Genomic DNA, 19,585 nt, shown 5'->3' with positions numbered 1-19,585 from the left:
GATTGCGAATTAAATACTATACATTAATCGACTGATTTATGTGCTTAAAAAAAAACGCATTCTGTTAAATGGCAGAGTAAACATGCGACATAATTTTAGTTATATTTACTATTATAAGAAAGTAGATATAAATATATACATATATTTTTCTTGCTTCTTTATCTTTCCACGCGGTTGCGTCACTTAGTCAACGCTAATCGCCGCGCTTACAAGCCACGTGAGAATTACAAGAAAACGCGATGAAGGCAAAACTTTGGGCGGCAAACACGTGTAGGACACCAGTTTTTACAACTCCCCATCCGAAAATCAACGCCCAGCCCTACATAGATTTTCCATCGCCCCTCAACCCCCCCGCCGTCCCTTCTTGGCTTTCGTTTTGATCGCGGCTCGTGCAATTAGCGGAAAACGCTTGCAATTAAGGGCCCACGAACGTCATATTTATGGCTGTTGCTTTTTAATTTTGTTCCCCTCCTTTTCCTGCTGTTGTCATAACACACTAAGTGAATAATTACGCGTAATTAGGCGCACGCAACATGTGCCACGCCCCAAAGGAAATGCATTCCGCAACACCACCTGCCGATCGGATTTGAGTGCTCGAAAAAAACATATTATCCTGAACCAGAACTTGAAAAAAGTGCAACTTTCTCCTGCGTCAAGCGATTTTTTAACAGTTTTTTTTTTTTTTTTTTTTTTTTGGGGTATCAAAAAAATGAATTTTTGTGTTTCACACAATCGAAAGCATAATGAATGCATCGCGGTTCGAAATACTTCTATAACTATGATGAAATAGAAGATGACGACATGAATCAATAAAATGATTCAGCCGACAAATGTAGCACTTGTGAAAAAAGCACAGTAACTAATTGAAATAGTTACTATACCATTTCTAATTTCAATGGAACTTTCCAATATAAATGCCTCGCCCGATTGCAAATCCATTCGATGATTGGGTTTAAACTAATTAAAACCCACTAGTGCGTAAGCAATCTAAGTGAATTCTTTAAAAATAAATCACTACCGTTTGTGTAAATAGGGGCCACCCTTTTCATTAATCGATTGAGTAGCTAACCCACATGTGGCAATGCCAGGATGCACTTAAGGTGGGCAACGATAAAAATCGATTAAGTCCGAAAGTTAAACATTAATCATGAAGAATGCACACACACACACACAGTAAGTTAAATATCTCCCCCCTCTCTCACTCTCATATTTCTGTTAATTTTTTTTTTTTTTTTACCTTTCTCTTCATTGCTTTTCTTTTCCACCGGGTGCGATGAGTCGGGATTACGAGTAAAAAGCTAAGGGAAAAGCGTCGAAAACAGGCGCAACAGTGACACAGGCTGGCCAGCAGACAAACAATTTATAAAAAGATAAATATACATATATGTATGTATCTGTATCTGTAACTGTATCTGTGTACACAGGAGGAAGAGCTGGCAGCAGTTGAAGAACCAGACGGGGGCCCAGTTTCTTCTGGACTTCCCGTTTGCTTGGGCGTGCAGTCAAGAGTAAAAGTCAAATATTGTAATTATGCTAAATACATAATTTACTTTGAATTAACAGCTGAAAACGGCGGCGAAACGACGGCAGGTGAGAAGGAAGGCACCGGCGAAAAAAATATTGAAATTGCTGCCCAGCGATAAGGAAACACACAGTCGGACAACAAAAGGAACACAAGAAGAAGGGAAGAGATGTGAAAAATAAGGAACAACAGGCGGCAAGGGGCGTTACCCTAATGCCGCACAAAAAAAAAAAAAAAAAAACGAAATAAAATTCAATTAAATTGCGCTCAACTGCTGGCCAACAGGTAAAGAACACGCTGGCCAAAGGGAACGCCAGCAGAAAGAAACAATATTTTGCGGTTTTGTTTTGGCACCTGCCACAAACCACAGACGGACAGACGGATAGACAGACAGACAGCCAGCCAGGTGAGGCAAAGGCAGCAATAAGACTGCAGGAGTCAGCTGTTCGCTTGCCACTGCGCCGGCAGCATCGATATGCAGAACGGTGCCAGTGCCGTAAGGGCATCGAAAACACCCGGCATTGACATCCTATCCATTATCCCCATGTCCCTAATCCTGCGGAACCCTCGAACCAAACGAACCGAGCCCAATTGGGCGTGTTTATTCATTCGTTAAACTCGTTTGCGAATTTAAATTATGGGCTAGGGAAATATCAATTAAACCATCTTAAGCGGATATACATTCATGCAAGATATTTCAAGTCAGCATATCTATCGATCAACTTAGGTTCATTTCTTTGTGAATTATATCTATCTATAATATATACATACATATGTACGTATATTCATAATCAGCATCGCTAGTCAATTCAATATAGTCATGTCCATTTCAAATCATAGAATTCTATAAAAAGTTATGAGCGACTTGTACAAAAGCCGCCAAGTGGAGCTCGTGGGCTTTCTCGGAAACAGCCGTCTTTTCCTGCGTAATGGATATCTGATAGTCGAGCCTTGTTTGTTTTTTTTTTTGTGCACGCGAGAAATCGAAATCACGATCAAATTGAAACACACTTCTTAGAAATCCAGCTTGGAAAGAATCGTTAATAAGAATTGTATCCACAAGATGATGGTTACACGTTTATTATAACTTATTTTCTGAATGCGTAGTTATGGCAACGAAATGTGTGAGTGCAGTTGTGGCAATGAAATGTGATATTATTTGCAATGTCCTCGTTATGGTAACGATATCAAAAGTGGCATTTCGAGTAACGAAAGTGAGTAACAACATCATGATTATATGTATGTATATTTGATTAACGACAACAAATGAAACAACGGCAAATAACAATCAATAACACACAGAAACGGAGAAGACGAAGAAGACCATTGAGGTCAAAAATACTCACACGACTGTCTTCTCGCCTAAACATTATTCTCATTTTTGGGATCGTTTTTGAAAACGCGACCGCGTTTCGATTTCTTATTTGTGTTTGCCTACAGTTTTCGGTTAGTTTCATTTGGTTTCCATACCATTTGATGGCAAATGTGTATGCGAAAACTAAGAAATAATAATAAAAATATTAGCCACTGCCAGCTCGAAGTAAAGAGCACGCGTTTTTATCGCCACATTTGTGTGCGTGTTTTATTATCTCGTTTAAAGTGTCGTTGTTGTTGCATTGCTGCTTTTTGTTTTATGATTTTATATTTATTCATTAGCTCGCTAGCCTAGTTTTTACGATTAACTTTTGAAAACTAAACAGAAACCAGAAAAAAGAGCAAAATAATAGAAAAGGCCACAAGAGCAAGTAAAAAACTGCTCGAAAAAGAAAAAAAAAACGCAGAGCCGAGCGAAAAATCGAGTCGTCAGTTGTCGGACCTCTGCCAATCAAATTAACACATTTAAATTAGCATTTTTGCATAATGCCCGGACATTTGTACACACATACATATATGTACAACCGTTTATACATATGTATTTACATTCAGGCAGTCAGACACACACATACATACAAACGAGCACAGACAGACGGATGAAATCTGATTTGCAAATTTTTAGTGGATCGAAACCGAATTGGAAATGTTTCTGCCACACAATCCGGACATAATGAGATCTCCTCAATTCAAGATCTCCTCGGTTGTTGAAAAATAACTCTCGAAACCACTACTAATTCGCACTCTTCACCAAACTAATAGTATTGAAATTAATATTGTTTCATGGTTACGTTTTAGAACTAATCTACAGTTTTAACTTTGTAAGAAATGTTTACTTTCCACAAAGCTCTTATTTCATTTATTTTCGGTTTTGTTGTCTTGTTATTGTTGTTCTTTTGATGTAAAGTTTCAATTTGAGAATAAAACAAAACATAAAGAGACATCCCAACAAACCGATTGGGAATTCATACATACAAACTTAAATGCCTTCCTGTTGTCCTTTTTTTTATTTTTAATTTAAATACTTTTAGTTTAAAAACTATATAACCCAAGTGATGTTCGTCCATCAAAGGAAAAGTAACAACTGCTTGAGAAATTTAAAAGTTCAGATTTCAAAATTCTGTGAAAACAAATTCGCGCACTGATAAGAAATATAGCGGAAATATACGCAAAGGAATTTTTTTGGTTGACGATAAAACAATAGTTTCTTGCCAACTAATAGTTAACAGAAGTGTGTTGCTTATCATACAATATCCATATATAAGCGATAAATTTCCAAAACCTGGGATGCTTTTATCATAATTAATAATTAATTTTAATTATAATTATTATTAGAAAAACGCTCCTATTTATTTTCTAGCTTTCTGTCCAGATTTCGGCACAAATACATAAAAAAGCAAAGCACTATGAAAATAATACCATATAATAGGCACATGGCAAAATTGTTTCGGTGTCTTCCGGTTTTGGAGTTCGGTTCGAGTGAGTTCATTATTCATTGTGCCGCCTGTGCTGGCCATCGAAGTAACAACCCAACATCACCACATCACTTGAAGGCGTCTCCGGATTTCAATGTTTGGACACCGAGTTCCGGAAGAATCGGGGCGATGGACGGCGGACGGTGAACGATGGGCGATGGGCGACCGGCGTCGAATTAGCATATACATTGGAACTATGCGATATAGCGTCGACTCGGATAGCCAGCCAGAAATAGTAGTAATAATACTTTTATAATAAGTGAAGCTGTTCCGTTGTCGACTGACGACTGACGACGATGACGATGACGATGGCGATGGCGATGGCGACGCTTTGCTATGCGAAGGTCACACAACCAGCCGGAGCCGCATATAAAGCACCACAGCTCCATGGAGTGACGATAACGAAAGCCAGACGAAAATCGGGGGGAAATACATAGTTAGTGTGGGCGTTGTAGAAGACGAGTAGGCGCTACCAGAAGACCAGAAGACGAGGGAGAAGAATGCGAAGACTAATCGCAAAAATGATCGAAAGAAATTTCCATAGAATAAATTAATCAAAGTGATCCGCAATGCAAAAAAAAAAAATATTTATATATATATAAAACAAACGGAACTTATTTATTCACTCGCTCAAAGCCCATAAAGTCAAAGCCCATGGAGCGATTGCTGCGATAGTATTTCTGAATGCTTACTAACCTAAAAACTCGTTTTGATCTCCTAGCCGCATAGTCAGTTATTTGTTTAAAACATTCTAGGCAAAGCAAATGGATCGAGTTTGAGCAGTTTCTTCAGAAAGAACGCTTTTATGGGCCCGCTAATCATCACATTTCATCTATGATCGTTCGATCGATTGTAAAAGAACACAACGTAAAGTTCACATCTTAAGTGAAATTCCGAGTATATCAACAGATAACTTATTACAATAATTCAAGTGAAATAGATAAGGGATATGACCGTGTATCTAATCTAATCCGCACATTTAAAACCAAACTTCCTGTCACATATTAAAACAAGATGGTACGAAGTCTTTTTTTTTTTTTTTTTTGAAAACAAATTTATCCGACGTAAGAAAATAATGGTCAATGGTTCAAGCGTTGGATTTGTAAGATCCGCATGGCTAGTTATGATAGTATTTTTATACTTTTGGTGATTTTTGATTGCAAAAGCAATGCTTTCTTCTGGTATCCCGCTGAATCCCAATAGTAAGATTCGAATAGATAATACTGCCGTATTTGTATCTTTGCCGTGTTTTATAGCTATATAGAGTTGACGCGTGCTAACTGCCCCTATATGGTGGTCCCAGTTCCCCAAACCCCTCGATTATCCAATGGCCGACATTCAATTGCGCAGCGCGGCGGCAGAGAACTACAGTTAATTGCATTTACAATATTGCCACAGTTAGGTCGATTCTTTATGGTTTGTATAGATTGTATGGGTTTTAGGAGAATGCGAATCTTTTGTGGGACGGAGAGGGGCGGTGCAGCAAGCATGTTCGTTTAACGATCTCCCCAGCTCATGTTTATTTATGAGTTGCCAATCGAATCAATTTCATTCGACTCGACTTGACTCGGACTTGACTTGAATCGCTTTCAACTGTTGTTGTGCAGCTGCAAAATGCAAATTTTGGACAAAATCCATGGTACGTACACATATATACATATGGATATATGAACGTCTGTATGTTGTGCACCTGTGTTCAAGTTAAACGTAGTGCCGTCCTCTCCTTTTAATTATTAAGTAATATACATAAGTGTATAGATCATATCGTCTAATATGCAGAAAAGTCCAATCGAACGGATGAAAGGAACCTATCAGCTTTAACATCCTTTCTATGTACGTATGTACATATGTATGTACACATACCTCAATTATATCCTGTACTGCATATGCACCAACAATTGTGAAGCATTGAAGCATACATAATACATACATATATTTCATATATATTACAAAGCTGTTGCTACTGATCAGAAACTCGTCTATTATAATGCCACAAACACACCCCTTTACCTGTTGCACGCGTTTTCCCAAAGACAATATACCCCTTTTCTGAGCGACTAATTGAAATAGTCCAGTACGAACCCTTATTTTGACAACAGCTGCACGAGTGGCTGCATACGATATATATATATGTATGTATGTATGTGTGTACATATATGTACATGTACTGATATGTGGTATGGATTGGGTTCCCATAGATGGCATGGCTTGGCATGGCATGCAGGTCTAGGGCAGTGCCAAAACCGACGACGAAAGCAACTATCAAATGCCGTTCAAGGCCGTTTGAAATTGCGTGGCAGGCAGAACAAGTTCCACACATCGGTGTGTGTGTGTGTGTGTGTGTGTGTATTGTTATTAACCAGCTGATGTGCGTCCGCGTGTGTGTGGAAGTCTTCGGAAGGGGTGCGCACATCCTAAGTGCGCAAAAGCCATGATTGCAAGCTTTTCGGACTCGGAAAAACAATACAATACCAACGGCAGATTTGGTCATTCAGGCAGGCAAATTGTCAAATAACTAACGGTTACTTTAGTGCTCATTAATGTTTTTATGTGCTTTAATAGATACGCTACTATTTTAGTTATTTCCCCAATGCAATACGTTAAGATACTCATCTACTAAGAGACGAATTTTTATTTACCCATTAATAATAACGGATGATTCGGAAATCGCATACGAAAACGCCTTAGTTGTATATTTACTCCTTTTTCTACCCTTACTACCGTATACGTAATAACAATAATGAGCCAGAGACGATTGGTGGCTAAGTATGTACACTGGCGAAAATACCTTTCAGCAAGCATAACCATAGCTTCCTTTTTACAGGATCCAGATAAAACGCGCAGATAAAAATGTTAGGCAGTGACATCTGTTGCAGATGAAAAGGATTAAGAACTACAGATTCAAAAGGCTGCTCCTTTTCTTTCAGTGTGAGAGAGGGAGAGAGAGAGAGAGGGTTTAGGTGGAGGCAAGTCGGCAGGGGAGCAGGAAGCATGAAATTGAGAGAAAATAAGGATAAACAAGCCGAAGGATATGGGACGGCACTGTTGCTTCGCAAGTGTGTGTGTGCACGTCCTGACCGCGTGCACACACACGCCGTGTGGCCGTGTATAAGTGTGCGAGCGAGAGGGGGCGATCGATGGTGTGAGTGACTGGCAATAGCCGCCGCGTCTTATTGACATTAAAACCGCTGCTGCTGCCGCCGCCGCCGTCGCCAGTCGACTTCACATATACCCGCTCTCTCGAGTCCCTCCCCATACCATTCCATACCATCCCATCCCTACCATTCATCCTGGCTCGTTCTTCTTCCTCTTTTATTTTTAAATAACACCCGGCGCAGATGCTAAACAAGACGCCAGAAATTAAAGTGCAAAGGTGTGTGCTGCAGCAACAACAGCAACAACAGCAACAACAACAGCGTCCTCGACAGAAGGACGATACTTTGGCGTTGTACTTAGCGTCAACCGAAGAATACGAAGACAAGGACCGCGAACAATGTGGGATCAAGGATCTAAGCAGATATATATGTATGTATGCACATATACCAAATGTTCCGAGCGTCCACATGGTGCGGATTTAATCACGCACACACATTGGCATTCATGAAAGGATATCGGATATGTATAGAGTATCAAACGGAACCGCTGCGCAAGATGGAAAACAGATTTGATCGCTAATCAAGTAAATAGATGATACATATCATTGTCAAACTTGAAATTAAATGAATCAAAAGTACTGAACATCCTGAATCAAGCAAATGACATATGGCATCCTATGTGAAAAAATAATATAAAGGATCTCTTAGTGATCTCATTCAAGATTAGCCAACTATCTCCTCGTGATATTATAAAATATTTACGACTCACTCATATCTACTGATTCATGCACTCCTTTGCTAAGAGAGTTATTTATAGGAACTGTGATCTAAGAAGGAAAACTGGTGGAAACAATATGGGCTTTTTCGGAATCTATTTTAGGTCACTTGTTAATATTGTTCCATTGCATATTTAATCCATATGAATTTGGTCTGTGGTTTCTGATTATCAATTTTCAAAGCCCTAATTGCAGTTGAAAAACCGCAGTGGAAAAACACATTTCAATTCGATTTGAAATGAAGTTCATGGAATAACCGAAACGTAGTTTAAATTTTAATTAAAATTTTAATACAGTTTGTCAAGTATTTTCGTTCCAAATCAAATTTGTTTAGGTTTACAAGCGTAATTTTTATTGTTTACCAACGTGATAGATGTACAATAAAAATATATAAACGATCTAGACCCAAGCAATTGCATTAAAAACTTGACAAGCTGTATGTACATCTACATTATTTTCGAGTAAAATAACAACAAGATAAAGCTGGCTTGTTCTCAACAACTATCAGGCTAAAAAAAAAAAATGAAAATAAAAACAAACAGAATCGCAAAAAATTGCCGAATGGAAATTTTGTGGCACGCAAACTTGTTGCTCCATCTGCGTGTGAGTGAGATGTGTATGCTAGTGTGTATGTGAGCCAGTCTATGAGCGCGCGAGTTTGTGTGTGTTTGTGTGCGAGGAGAAGCTTACTTTGCGATGTTTAAATAATAAATGATTTATTTATTTTTCGGTTTGTTTTTGTTTTGATTTCCACCTGGGCTGATGCATTTTGGTGCCCACTTTTACGAGAAAACGCCGAACTAATCGTTTTCGTTATATGTATTTATTATTATTTTTTTGTTGCTTTTTGCATGTCACCAACAGAAACAGAAAAAAAAAACGAAACGAAACACACTGAAAAACGCGCGCGTACACTTGTATATATGTGAATGTGCGCTGGTATTGGCGCGCGTGTGAGTGTGAGCGAATTTGCAAGAGACGGGGCGTATGAGCAATGCCGTGGCGAAAACTTTGCCACTTTTGTTGTCTGCGACGAAAGCAAAAACAGCGAGACACCGTAAAAAAAAAAACAAGTAATATAAACACAGCTTTACATGCGCAGTTTTTGTTGTTGTTTTTATCCGGCTGCTGTGGCGTTGCACTGCGTATTACTGTTTTACACTTTTTTTTTACTTTTTAGAGCGTCCGCGTTGCGGCGACGCGTTGTAAGCGGTTCGAAAGGTAGCGCAGCACTGGCGCTCTGCCGCCAATTCGAACAGCTGAGCGCCAGCCGAAGAGAGAGAGCCGAAGAGTGCCGAACGACGCAGCTCCGCTACCACTACCACCGCAATGGCGCTCAGTCGCGGTCGCTGTGCGCTGCTGTGCTCTGCTGTAAGCGCTCTTACATTCCGCGCCCGAATTTTTCGTGCTTTTCCCTTGTTTTCCCTGTGGGCCAGCGTTTCGCTGCTGCTCGGACTCGGTTTGGGCCAACACTTGTCGCCTCTTGGCCATTATGCAACGACAGCGAAACGAAGGTGCTCACGAAGTGGCCAAGCTGCTCTCTGATTGGTCGGCGGTCAGTGCCACGAGGCCAGCCGAAGTTCTCTCGCGAGAACCCAAGAGCACTCTCTCCCTCTCTTTTGGGAGAGATGAGATAGCAAAGAAAAGCCAAAACACTAGAACAATCCAGAAGCCAAGTTTTCCGGCTTGCACATACGCCGTATAATCCGCATTTTTTGCGAACTCTAAACTCGAGTCTATCAGCTATAATATTACAATTCGTTCACTATAAACAAATAAACTAATATAATTTTGCTCAGAAATCGATGCACTATGATGAGAGAATAGTGAAAAACAATTCTCAGTTAATAGCTTTTAAACTGCTCTGCAAATGGGAAAACAAATTAAAATATACACATTTTCATGCCAAATAATAGGATATCCTATCCTTCATTATATAAGCATAAACAATGAAAATATTCTAGCTCGCTTTGATCTTTTAATGTGTGTATAATGTATTAGTACGTGTACTTTAGTCAAAGAACTATGCACAAATACCGGTTGAACTTTTTTTGGGTATGGAAAAGCAACCGCATGTGAGCGAAAAGAATGTTTGGGGATTGAAGGCGTGATATTGGGCGGAGTGGCCAAAACATTGGCAAGGGAGCCATCAGCATCAGCATCCACATCCACATTCACATCCACATCATCGCCAGCGTCGAGAGCTCTTTCGATCGAAATAAATTCGAATCGAGTGCGATTCGTCAACAAGGCGAAGATAAAGATTTCAGAGCAATAGAACAGAAAATCAATGTTATTCAATCAAAAGCCAATGCAAAATTGCTTTGCACTCTGGCACACTGCTATGTAAATATGTTAGAGATTCAACTTTTACAAATTCTATTTTCCAAGTCCAAGTAAATATTTTAAAGAACTATCGTGCTTAAGGCATTATTATGATTAAAAATAAACTGATTGCAGCTGATAAGAATCGTGAATTCAGCTCATTATAGTCTCAACGTACTTTGTGAGCACTTTGTATTGCCTCGCTTCGGTTGATTTATTTATTTCTTTTTGGGTTTGGTTTGGTTTTGTTTTGGTTTGCTTTCTATTTTCTATAGTTGATAAGGATAAAATTGGTTCATACTCGAATTATTGTTTTACCTCAGAACATAAAATAGTTGCAAATAATACAAGGCAGAGAGATTGATGTTTTAAGCAGTAAATAAAGGAATGGTATATTCATATAAGGATTATATATACATTCAAAATCCAATAATATCAAATATTTCGGATATCTCAACAATCTTGCCAAAAGTCGGAAATCTCGCCAATAACGTTATTTTTTGCTTATAAAGAAATCTGTTTGCCGTTGTTTTTGCACAAACACTCAAACACACAAGCCCAGCTGATAAGATAGTCGAGAGTCCATAGAAATGCCAAACCGAGAACTATACGAAAGTAAGAAAGTAAGAAAGTGCGGGCAGAAGGAAGTGGGTGCGGATGGGATCGAATTTAGCGCGTGCCCAAATGTCCCGTTAATGAATACATTTGTGTGAGCTGCGGTATTCGCTTTTGTGGGTTCTGGATTTTAAAGTGACCGCAGTGAGTCATGCGAATGAATAAATCACAGCGGGACCCGCTTTAAATTTAATCGAATTTCATCATAGAATGGAATATATTGCACCCGTTGAAAGTATTTACATATGTACATTTAAACATTTATGTGCATTTTTTATATCGATTCGTTGAAGAGATCGAGATCTTTACAGAAACCTTAAAAGCTGCTGGCTTAGTATTCCAAAAGCAAGGTCAAGTTCAAAAACTTTGTTTTTCCATACAGTTCTTTTCTCTTTTGAACCAAACTGCATTTGGTATATGTATATATGTATGTACATATATGCATATGTATGATGCTCCTTTCCAATATTGACAAGATGATCTATAGATTCGTGTAAATTTGCCCCATTAAGGGCAGGCAATCCAAGGCCCGGTCGCATCGGAGAAAGTTTTTTGGGAAGAAAAAGAGAGCTTGGCTCAATTTCGAAGAATGGAGCGTAGAGAGTGGCTAAAACGGCGCCGTAGAAATGGATGGCAATGTCTAATTTTCTTTATTTCCCAATGCATTTGTGTTTGTTGATGCGCCAAACCTATCGAGCTCTTGACCATCCATTGTTGGCAAACTTGTTTGACGCCACCACACACACACAACCACCACCACACACCCCCCCCTCCCTACTTTCACCCGCCGCTCTTTCTCCGGCGATAATTTGGCTCTTTCCGCAGCCGTAAGAGCCCGGTAATTGAGAGTGGCTAAGTGGGATACCTTTCGACTTTTGCGGAGCGCGAGATTTTTTTTTTTTTTTTTTGGCACTCCGAAGAGCCGGACGCGTCGAACTTTCGGAACGGAAATGGAAACGGACACACATGACGGCCAACAGCACTGAGCGATAAGATAGAGCGCGGCGATCGTACACTGGAGAAATATCAAAAGGTCTATTTTGGCGTCTCTTCTTTTAAACCAGAACCATTTGTCATATCTCAATTATGACAATTTCATCGTGTCTTCACAATTAACACTCAGTAGTGATGATAATTAATTTGGCGTTTGCATTTGTTTGTACAAATTCAATATAGTATAGTAGTTTATCTAACAAAAACATTCATCTGTTTCGAACGCAATCCGTTTAGAATGTATGCAATGGATAATACTCAATTTGCTAACTACTACAGATTAAAGTAAATTTCCCAAAAATGCTGAATTCGGCGGTTATTGAACATTAAATGGGTCCGACAAAGGCATTAACTATTCTATATTATAGCATTTTTTCCGAGTGTCGAGGTGGGAAGTAAACTGCGGCGGGGGAATAATGAAGTCAAAACGGTCACGCTTACCCGCACATTGATGGAAAATTATAATGAGCGGCGAGAAGAAGCAGCAGCAGGCGGCAGTTGAGCAGTTGAACAGTTGAGCCGTCGAGCCGTCGAGGAAAACGCTGGAAAAAGAGCAGCAGATGATGGGGCAACCACGACGGACGTGAGAACGGAACGAACCGGCGAGAAACCCCCTTTCGCACAGGAACGAAAAAAAAAAAAAAAGAAGGCGTCCAGCTGAAGAAACTTGAAATCGGAATCGCCCAACCATGCAAATGAGACCGAAAGCGACCGGCGATCGAGGGATTTCCATTTCCATTCATATTCCGGGGTTCTTGAGGTGGCGAATGGAACGCAACGCTGGAGAAGCGGTGATAATGCAGCCCGCCGACAGCTCACATCCATTAGTCGATCGTCCATCGATGTCGGAAATACATACATACATATATAACCTAATAACCCTCAGCACGTATGTGCATACCAACGAGATGCAATGGATGTTTTACTTTGGAATTTTTTTTTTATGACTTTAGCTTAGCTCTTTCGGACAGAAATGCTCACATTCTAAGCCAAAACTGACACATTCTCCAATATATACACTGAATACTAAAACTACCAAACTAGCCACTCGAAGGCATTCATCATTGAAGGCATCATTCAATAGCATGATGAGTTAAGTAAATATAGATATGCTCTCGACCAGCCCCATTCAATAACGACTTCCTAGAACAGCCACTGGTATGGTATATCCCCACTTGTTGACCAAAGCCATAATTTGCATGTTTTGAGTTGAGGTTGCCACCAGCGCTCTCATCATCAGCAGCATAAGCATCATAAAAGGCGTTATCATTACCACACTACAACTCATCATCAGCATCAGACAATCATATGTACATATGTACATACATATGTATGTATTTATATGCATATACATATGTATGTTTGCCGAAGGGTTTCTCGCCCGATGAGAGGGGCAGCTGCTTCTGCTTCTGCTTCTGCTTCTGCTGCTGAACAGTTGAGTTGACCACCACTCGACAACCTTGACACAAATGAATGCGAAAATCGAAGGACGAGCAGGGCGAGGCGGCCAACTGCAACTGGTCCGCAGGGGGCGTGGCCGTCATAACAACAACATTACCAAGCAAACAAACTAGCCAACACATCCAGTTCAGAATGTGAGCGGTGGCATCCAGCGAGTGGCTACCTGGTCTCAACTCATTTGCCTAATAGAACAATTATCGACGCCTACCGGCTACTGTGGGGCTATGCTATATGCTATGCGTTGGAAATAGTCTGGCACCATGGGTCCTTTCGGCCGAAACTTGGGCACTTCGGGAACCAGAAGCACAGGAGGACACTAACTGGGTGTTGCACAGCTATTACGATAATTGTGTCCATGATAGTGACGATAATTACCCAAACGACGGCAGCAATAATGGTCACAAGTTACTCTAATACCCCCATCGATTAAACGGAAGCCTACAATTACCATTTCCACGGCAGACGAGTGATATAATATGTACATATGTACATAAGTAAATTAATTTTTATTTTAAGAAACTTAAAATTTAAAAACTTAATCTGTAAATCTAATGTGACATTTGGTATTAGTATAATAGTAGTATAGAGTTGTCCAATCTTCTACAAAAAGTATATTGAGCAATGAATAAATCTATGTAATAAAAACATAAATTGTACATTTGAAAGCTTTAAGATAATTTATATCAATAAGCGCAGTACATAAGATTTCGATTCTTCATTTTTAAGCATTGAAATGCTCATAATATGCTCAATTTTAGTTTGCCATACACTTGCGATACACAAGCTATTCAAAGCGAAAAACACCGCCCACTTTCTCGCCCAACCGCTCCATGTGACATCCACATGTGTTCCCTGCTCCTTGACCTTCTCCGTCCGCTTGCAAATCAACTTTGGCGCAGAACAAGACAATGAACGCCGTAATGAATAAACAGAGGCGTCGCGTAGGGGATTTGCGAGTGCAAAAGCGCATTTAACTGCTTTTTGCTGGCAAAGGAAACGCAAATAGGCGACAAGGACGCGAACAAAGAAAAAGGGGGGTGACTGTTGAAAATAAAAAAAAAAAAATAAAAAAATAAACGAAGAAGGCCATCCCAGTGAACTATGTGTTTTGAAAAATGTCAAGGCTTCTTTTTTGGGTGGCCGGGGTGGTGGTGCAGGATGGGGCAGGGCCAGAGGAAGAGCACAATTTCTGGCAACCCTTTTGGCCAACCAGCCAAAATCCATAAGCCAGCGAGCGCTCAAGGGCAATTCGGTTAACAAAACAATGGCCAACGACGGCGAATCCGCCGACGACAATGTTGGCAATATGCAGCCTTTGTAAGAGGCTAAAATTGAAAATTGCTGGGGGGGGGAGGTGTGAGGTGGAGGCGTTTACACTTGATTCCACTCGCGAAAATAGTCCAGTTAGCTAATAGGAATCTCAATATGTATACAAAGCAAAACCCGCGATTGTTTTCGATTACTTGTCGATAATATTGATAGAGGTACTAACAAGGATACACCTCAAAACGGGAAACTTATTAATCTTGCTTATCTGCACTATCTAAAATTTCGATAGATATTAGGCTAGAAAATAATTAAAAACGAATATATTTCAAATGAAAGATCTATTCAACTTAATGATATTCATTACACAAACTTTGTTGGGCAACCAATTGAAAAATGTCGAAAGTACGCTGTGCTATTGCAGTCATCGATAATATCGATATCGAATATCGTTGCTTTTGCAGCACTCTTGACCAGATTTTATATATGTACTTTCAAAAACATAAAAGAAACTTCAATTTATTATTCCATCTTAGGATTGCCATTTCAGTTGGATAAGAGTATTCATTTTTCTATAGGTGCGAGGGTATTAAAAATTTTGGCTTGCTTAAGTTAACTTTGGCTCTGGCCTGTTGTTCGCTGGGAACAATTTAATTCGAATTAAAAACTTCTCCTCTGCAGGTTGGCGGCACTGACCTTCAACTTTCTTAAGCGCAAAAGTAGTATAAATACTATTGTCAACGCACCAAAGCGAGGCTTTCCATCGCGAGTTTCCGAGCACTGGTCGGTCGCGTTTGGACAATTGTCCGCCCCACTCCCACACTCTCAATTGCACACCACCCTTGATGACATTGATTCGTCATCAGAGCAGCATAAAAGCATTAGCATAAACGCAAGTATAATCTGACTGCCGCTAAACGCTTTTGCACGCCAATCATTTTTGTGGCCAGCAGCATTTGCCTGCCACCCATTGCCACGCCCACCGTATTCCATCGTTTTGTTTGGCTGCTATTAATGCTATTGTTGATTTTGTTCACTTTGTGGCTTTGCGTGTCAAATCAGATTTGGAATTTCTGCTGCTGCTGCTGCTGCTGCTGCTGCTGCTGCTGCTTTTGCTGACAGAGCTTCAGGCGAATTTTCCCCCTTTTCCATTTCCTAATTTCCTTTTCCGCTTTGTTTTTGTTGCGCCCTTGTACTTTACACTTGTGTGCGTTCTTTGCCAAACTCACGTGATTTGCGTGATGTGCCGATGCTAATCAAGGGAAACAGGGACAATTATGTTGGCAACACTCGCAAATGGCCTGCTAATTTGCCCATGGCTCCAGGAACTTCAGAATTTAACCACATACTTCTCTTGTTATCTAAGCTAATGGAATTTGGAGCAAATTATTCGATTAATCTTGCTTTACATTAGATAATCAACTATTAAAAAGTGAATTTGAAGAATGTTTCTTAAAATTAGTGACTGCAAGTATGATTAAATAAATAATTAAATAAATAATAAATAATTAGTAGAGGGCAAAAGACTTGCATTACAATAGAATTCGGCAAGAATTAAGGATTCTAAAGGTAACTTTACTACTCTATTATACTATTTTCACCATTGAAAAGCGTATTTAACGTGCTTATGCATTTCGTGCTATTGCATGATGACGAATGAAATTACCACAATTTAACAAGCAAAATTGCATCATCGGTGCAGTTTCTTCTACAAGAGTGCCCACTCATAATTTAAACAACCTCTTTGAGGCTGCCCTGCATCTCCAAACATTTCAGGACAACAGCCTTGAAAGTCTTAAAATCCCTGGCACACAGAATCAAACAGGTGGGGGTGTTGGGTGTTTGGGAATGTTTGCTGAATGGGTAGGAGGAAGGGAAAGGGAAAGCAACAGTTCAGGGGCAAGCACCAGTCAGAAAATTGAAATGTGCGTATGCAGTGAAATTGCGTTGGAGTCGCAACCACAAAGCCCTGTGCCCAAACCACCCCAATCACCCCCATTGGGTACTAATTGTGGGTGGGCTTACTGGCGTCCGTTGCAGTGGGTGGCGTTGGTTCAAAGGTCACCAGTTCGGTTGCCACCAAGCGAGGCCGATATTATCATCCATGTTCCACAAGATCTGACACATCGATGACAGAATCCTGTGGCAAACGGAAGTTGGGGTGGGTGATGGTTGCTTGTGAATGGTGGTTGGTGTTGTTTGGCGGTGGCGTAGGGATGCAAATTCGATTTCGTTGCTTGGCCTTGTACGGGATATTGAATGCCATCTGATTGCTGCGGTTAGTCGTTGCGAACTACGATTCAATTCAGTTCAAGTCGATTCGATTCGATTCGGTGCATGCCTCTGCGTGCATTCATCGCCTAAGTGGAATAGTCCGCAGTGATTAGTTATGCAGCCACACTCACACCTGCCCAATGCCCACCTGGAATCGGGTGGTGCAACAACTTCGATGACAAATAATCCATTTCACCAGTGCACTTTATTGGCGAACCTCGTGCTGTTGACTCACAGAACTTAATGAGTAACGCCCCTTTTGCGGTCGTCAGTTTGTTTCGCCACAAAACGGCAAGCCATTAAAATCGAACAACTATCAGGATTGCCCAAACATCTGCTATTGCTGGAGTTATGCAATGATCCATACATATGCGTTTAGGCAAAACTCGAGCTGCAGGAATTATACAATTCATTTACCAAATGCAGTTCTAGGAATTCGACAAGACACCTGCCTTCCTTATCAGTTCCACTTTGGACTCTCCTCGAATAAGTGCTATACGTTCTTGCAATGGATGTCTTATGTGACAGACTCGGTCACAATGATGGTAACACTTTGTTAATATACCTAATAATAAATTATTGATTAATCGATAGATAATTGGTTAAACAACTAACTAATTCATTTAATTGCTTGTTTTAAGTAAAAACCTTGAAAGAGTTTTTTAAATATCCTTTGTATATAGTTTAAGTGACATATTTATAATTATTCTTGCAAAAGTTCAGTTAACGTTTTTTCTATTAAAGTGCAAGAACTGAAAATCCTATTTTCTCGAGTGCAACTATAAATGTGTCACGTTGAGTTATTTTCAACGCAAATTTTCGAATTTATTTTTCGAGCATTGGCCGCGTCTGTTTCCGATGGCCCGCAGGTGAATGGCGTGTGTATGTGTGTGTGTGAAGTGTGTGGCAGGGGGATCCCCAACATGCATTCCCATTCGCATTCCTTATCCGCTGCCTTTTTGCGCTTCTCTTGCACGTTTCCTCTCTTCTGTTTTCTGTTACTCTCCATGTGTTTGGGGGCTCTTATTTTTTGTGCTCGTTCACTTTGCGTTATTTTTTTTCTTTTTTTTCTGTTTTGCCTTTTTGGACATTGCCAACGATGGCATTTTTGTGGCCTAAATTCATGGCAGCAGCAAAGTGGCGGGCCAAGAGGGACTAGGAGGGGCTATTCGAGGGGCCTGCACTGCCGACTGCAATGTGTCAGCGGCAGTTTGCCTCTGAATGAATCTGTTTACATTTTCCACATTGGCGTCTCCTTCTCTCCTGCTCACCCACTTCGACTTTCCATAGCCTTGTCCTTTTCCCTCGCCCACCCACGGCCACCCACAGACTCTGCTCATTACTGCTTGATAGCTGATAACAACCTCAATAGAAGTGACCAACAAAAGCTGAGCAAAAAATAAACGGGAAACGAGAAAGGCAGAAAGGACAGTGGGAGAAAGAGGAGGCCACCGAGGTATAACCGAAGTTCAAACTTCTTTTCAGGATGCCAAATTGTAGTTGTTCATACAAGATTAAGTACCGATTAATTATGTACTATGTATGTACTTACATACGTGGAATGAATTTTATATTTTGCAAAAGGGATCATTTTTAATAAAACAATTAGGACTTCGAAATTTCTCATAAGTATAAACTATATTTGAAAAATATATTAGTTTAAACTCTTTTACGAACGCTTACAAACAATGTATGCATGTAAGTGTCTTAACAAAGAATACCAAATATTTTTTGAAAATATCTTTGATTTTTTCCAACTGTGTGTGGGTCTACTGATATCAAAATAAATACAACAAAAATAAATGTAATTACTTTTAACATTTCCTTAACTTCAGTTAAATATTTTTTGTGCAAAAAGTAAACACTCAAATAATCGACCATTTCTTGATTATTTATAAGAATTATATTTATAAGATTAAGATATTTGTGTTCATTGACATAACAAAAACCAAAATTTGAGTTTATGAGAGTATTTGCCATCATAGGTAAGCACAATTATAGAAAAATGAAAATTTCACACAGTGCACAGTGAAACGGCGACTTAGGAGCACCGTTAAACGATGACGACGAACACAGAAGCAACAAGAACCGAACCAAAAGAAGAGGCAAGCAGAAGATGAAGCTGCCAAAGTTGCAGGCAAAGCAGCGACGACACCAACAACAGCAAAAACCATCTCAACTGGCTGCCAACGACTTTCAATAAAAAGAAGCGAGACAGCGCAGCGGGAAAATTGCTCAGGAAAATTCTTATAAGAAATTAGCAAAAACGATGACGACAGCAGCAGCGATGCGAATTTGCCGTTAGCTTTTTCCCCCATTCAGTTGGGCAAAACGAATTGCTCAAGAACAGGACGGAGAGCAAAAGAGAGGAAACTGGACCAGCAAGAGCGCAAAAGAGAGCGCGAGAGCGAA

At 40.0% G+C, this 19,585-nt stretch overlaps 2 protein-coding genes across 9 annotated transcripts in view; one reads left to right on the top strand and one right to left on the bottom strand.

Moving 5' to 3' along the window:
* Nucleotides 1–19,585, bottom strand: part of Hers (Histone gene-specific Epigenetic Repressor in late S phase) — a 41,963-nt gene that overhangs the window by 11,283 nt on the left and 11,095 nt on the right. Inside the window, exon 1 of one of the 8 annotated variants that reach the window (NM_001038766.3) lies at nt 9,334–9,473. The exons of 4 other annotated variants lie outside the window; for them this stretch is intronic. Coding sequence is in view for 1 of the 4 variants with exons in the window: in NM_167688.2 (NP_728309.1) it covers nt 4,313–4,382 (70 nt within the window). In the remaining 3 variants the exon portion in view is untranslated. Of the gene's footprint in view, nt 1–2,868; nt 2,998–4,312; nt 4,685–9,333; nt 9,474–19,585 lie in introns of those variants that run through there. 3 more of the 8 variants (NM_001258844.1, NM_167688.2, NM_001258845.1) reach the window with 3 other exon arrangements.
* On the top strand, nt 6,766–10,718 carry amn (amnesiac). The gene has a single exon (NM_078692.2). It carries the CDS (start codon nt 9,334–9,336, stop codon nt 9,874–9,876), a length of 543 nt encoding a protein of 180 aa, NP_523416.2. The 5' UTR covers nt 6,766–9,333; the 3' UTR covers nt 9,877–10,718.

Source organism: Drosophila melanogaster, chromosome X (assembly GCF_000001215.4).
Source record: "Drosophila melanogaster chromosome X".
Taxonomy (NCBI): domain Eukaryota; kingdom Metazoa; phylum Arthropoda; class Insecta; order Diptera; family Drosophilidae; genus Drosophila; species Drosophila melanogaster.
Note: the sequence above shows the minus strand (reverse complement) of the source record. Positions and strands in the feature narration are given on the sequence as shown.

What these genes read in the sequence shown, in the direction of transcription:
- amn (NM_078692.2), top strand. Translation starts at nt 9,334, where the DNA reads ATGCGCAGTTTTTGTTGTTGTTTTTATCCGGCTGCTGTGGCGTTGCAC.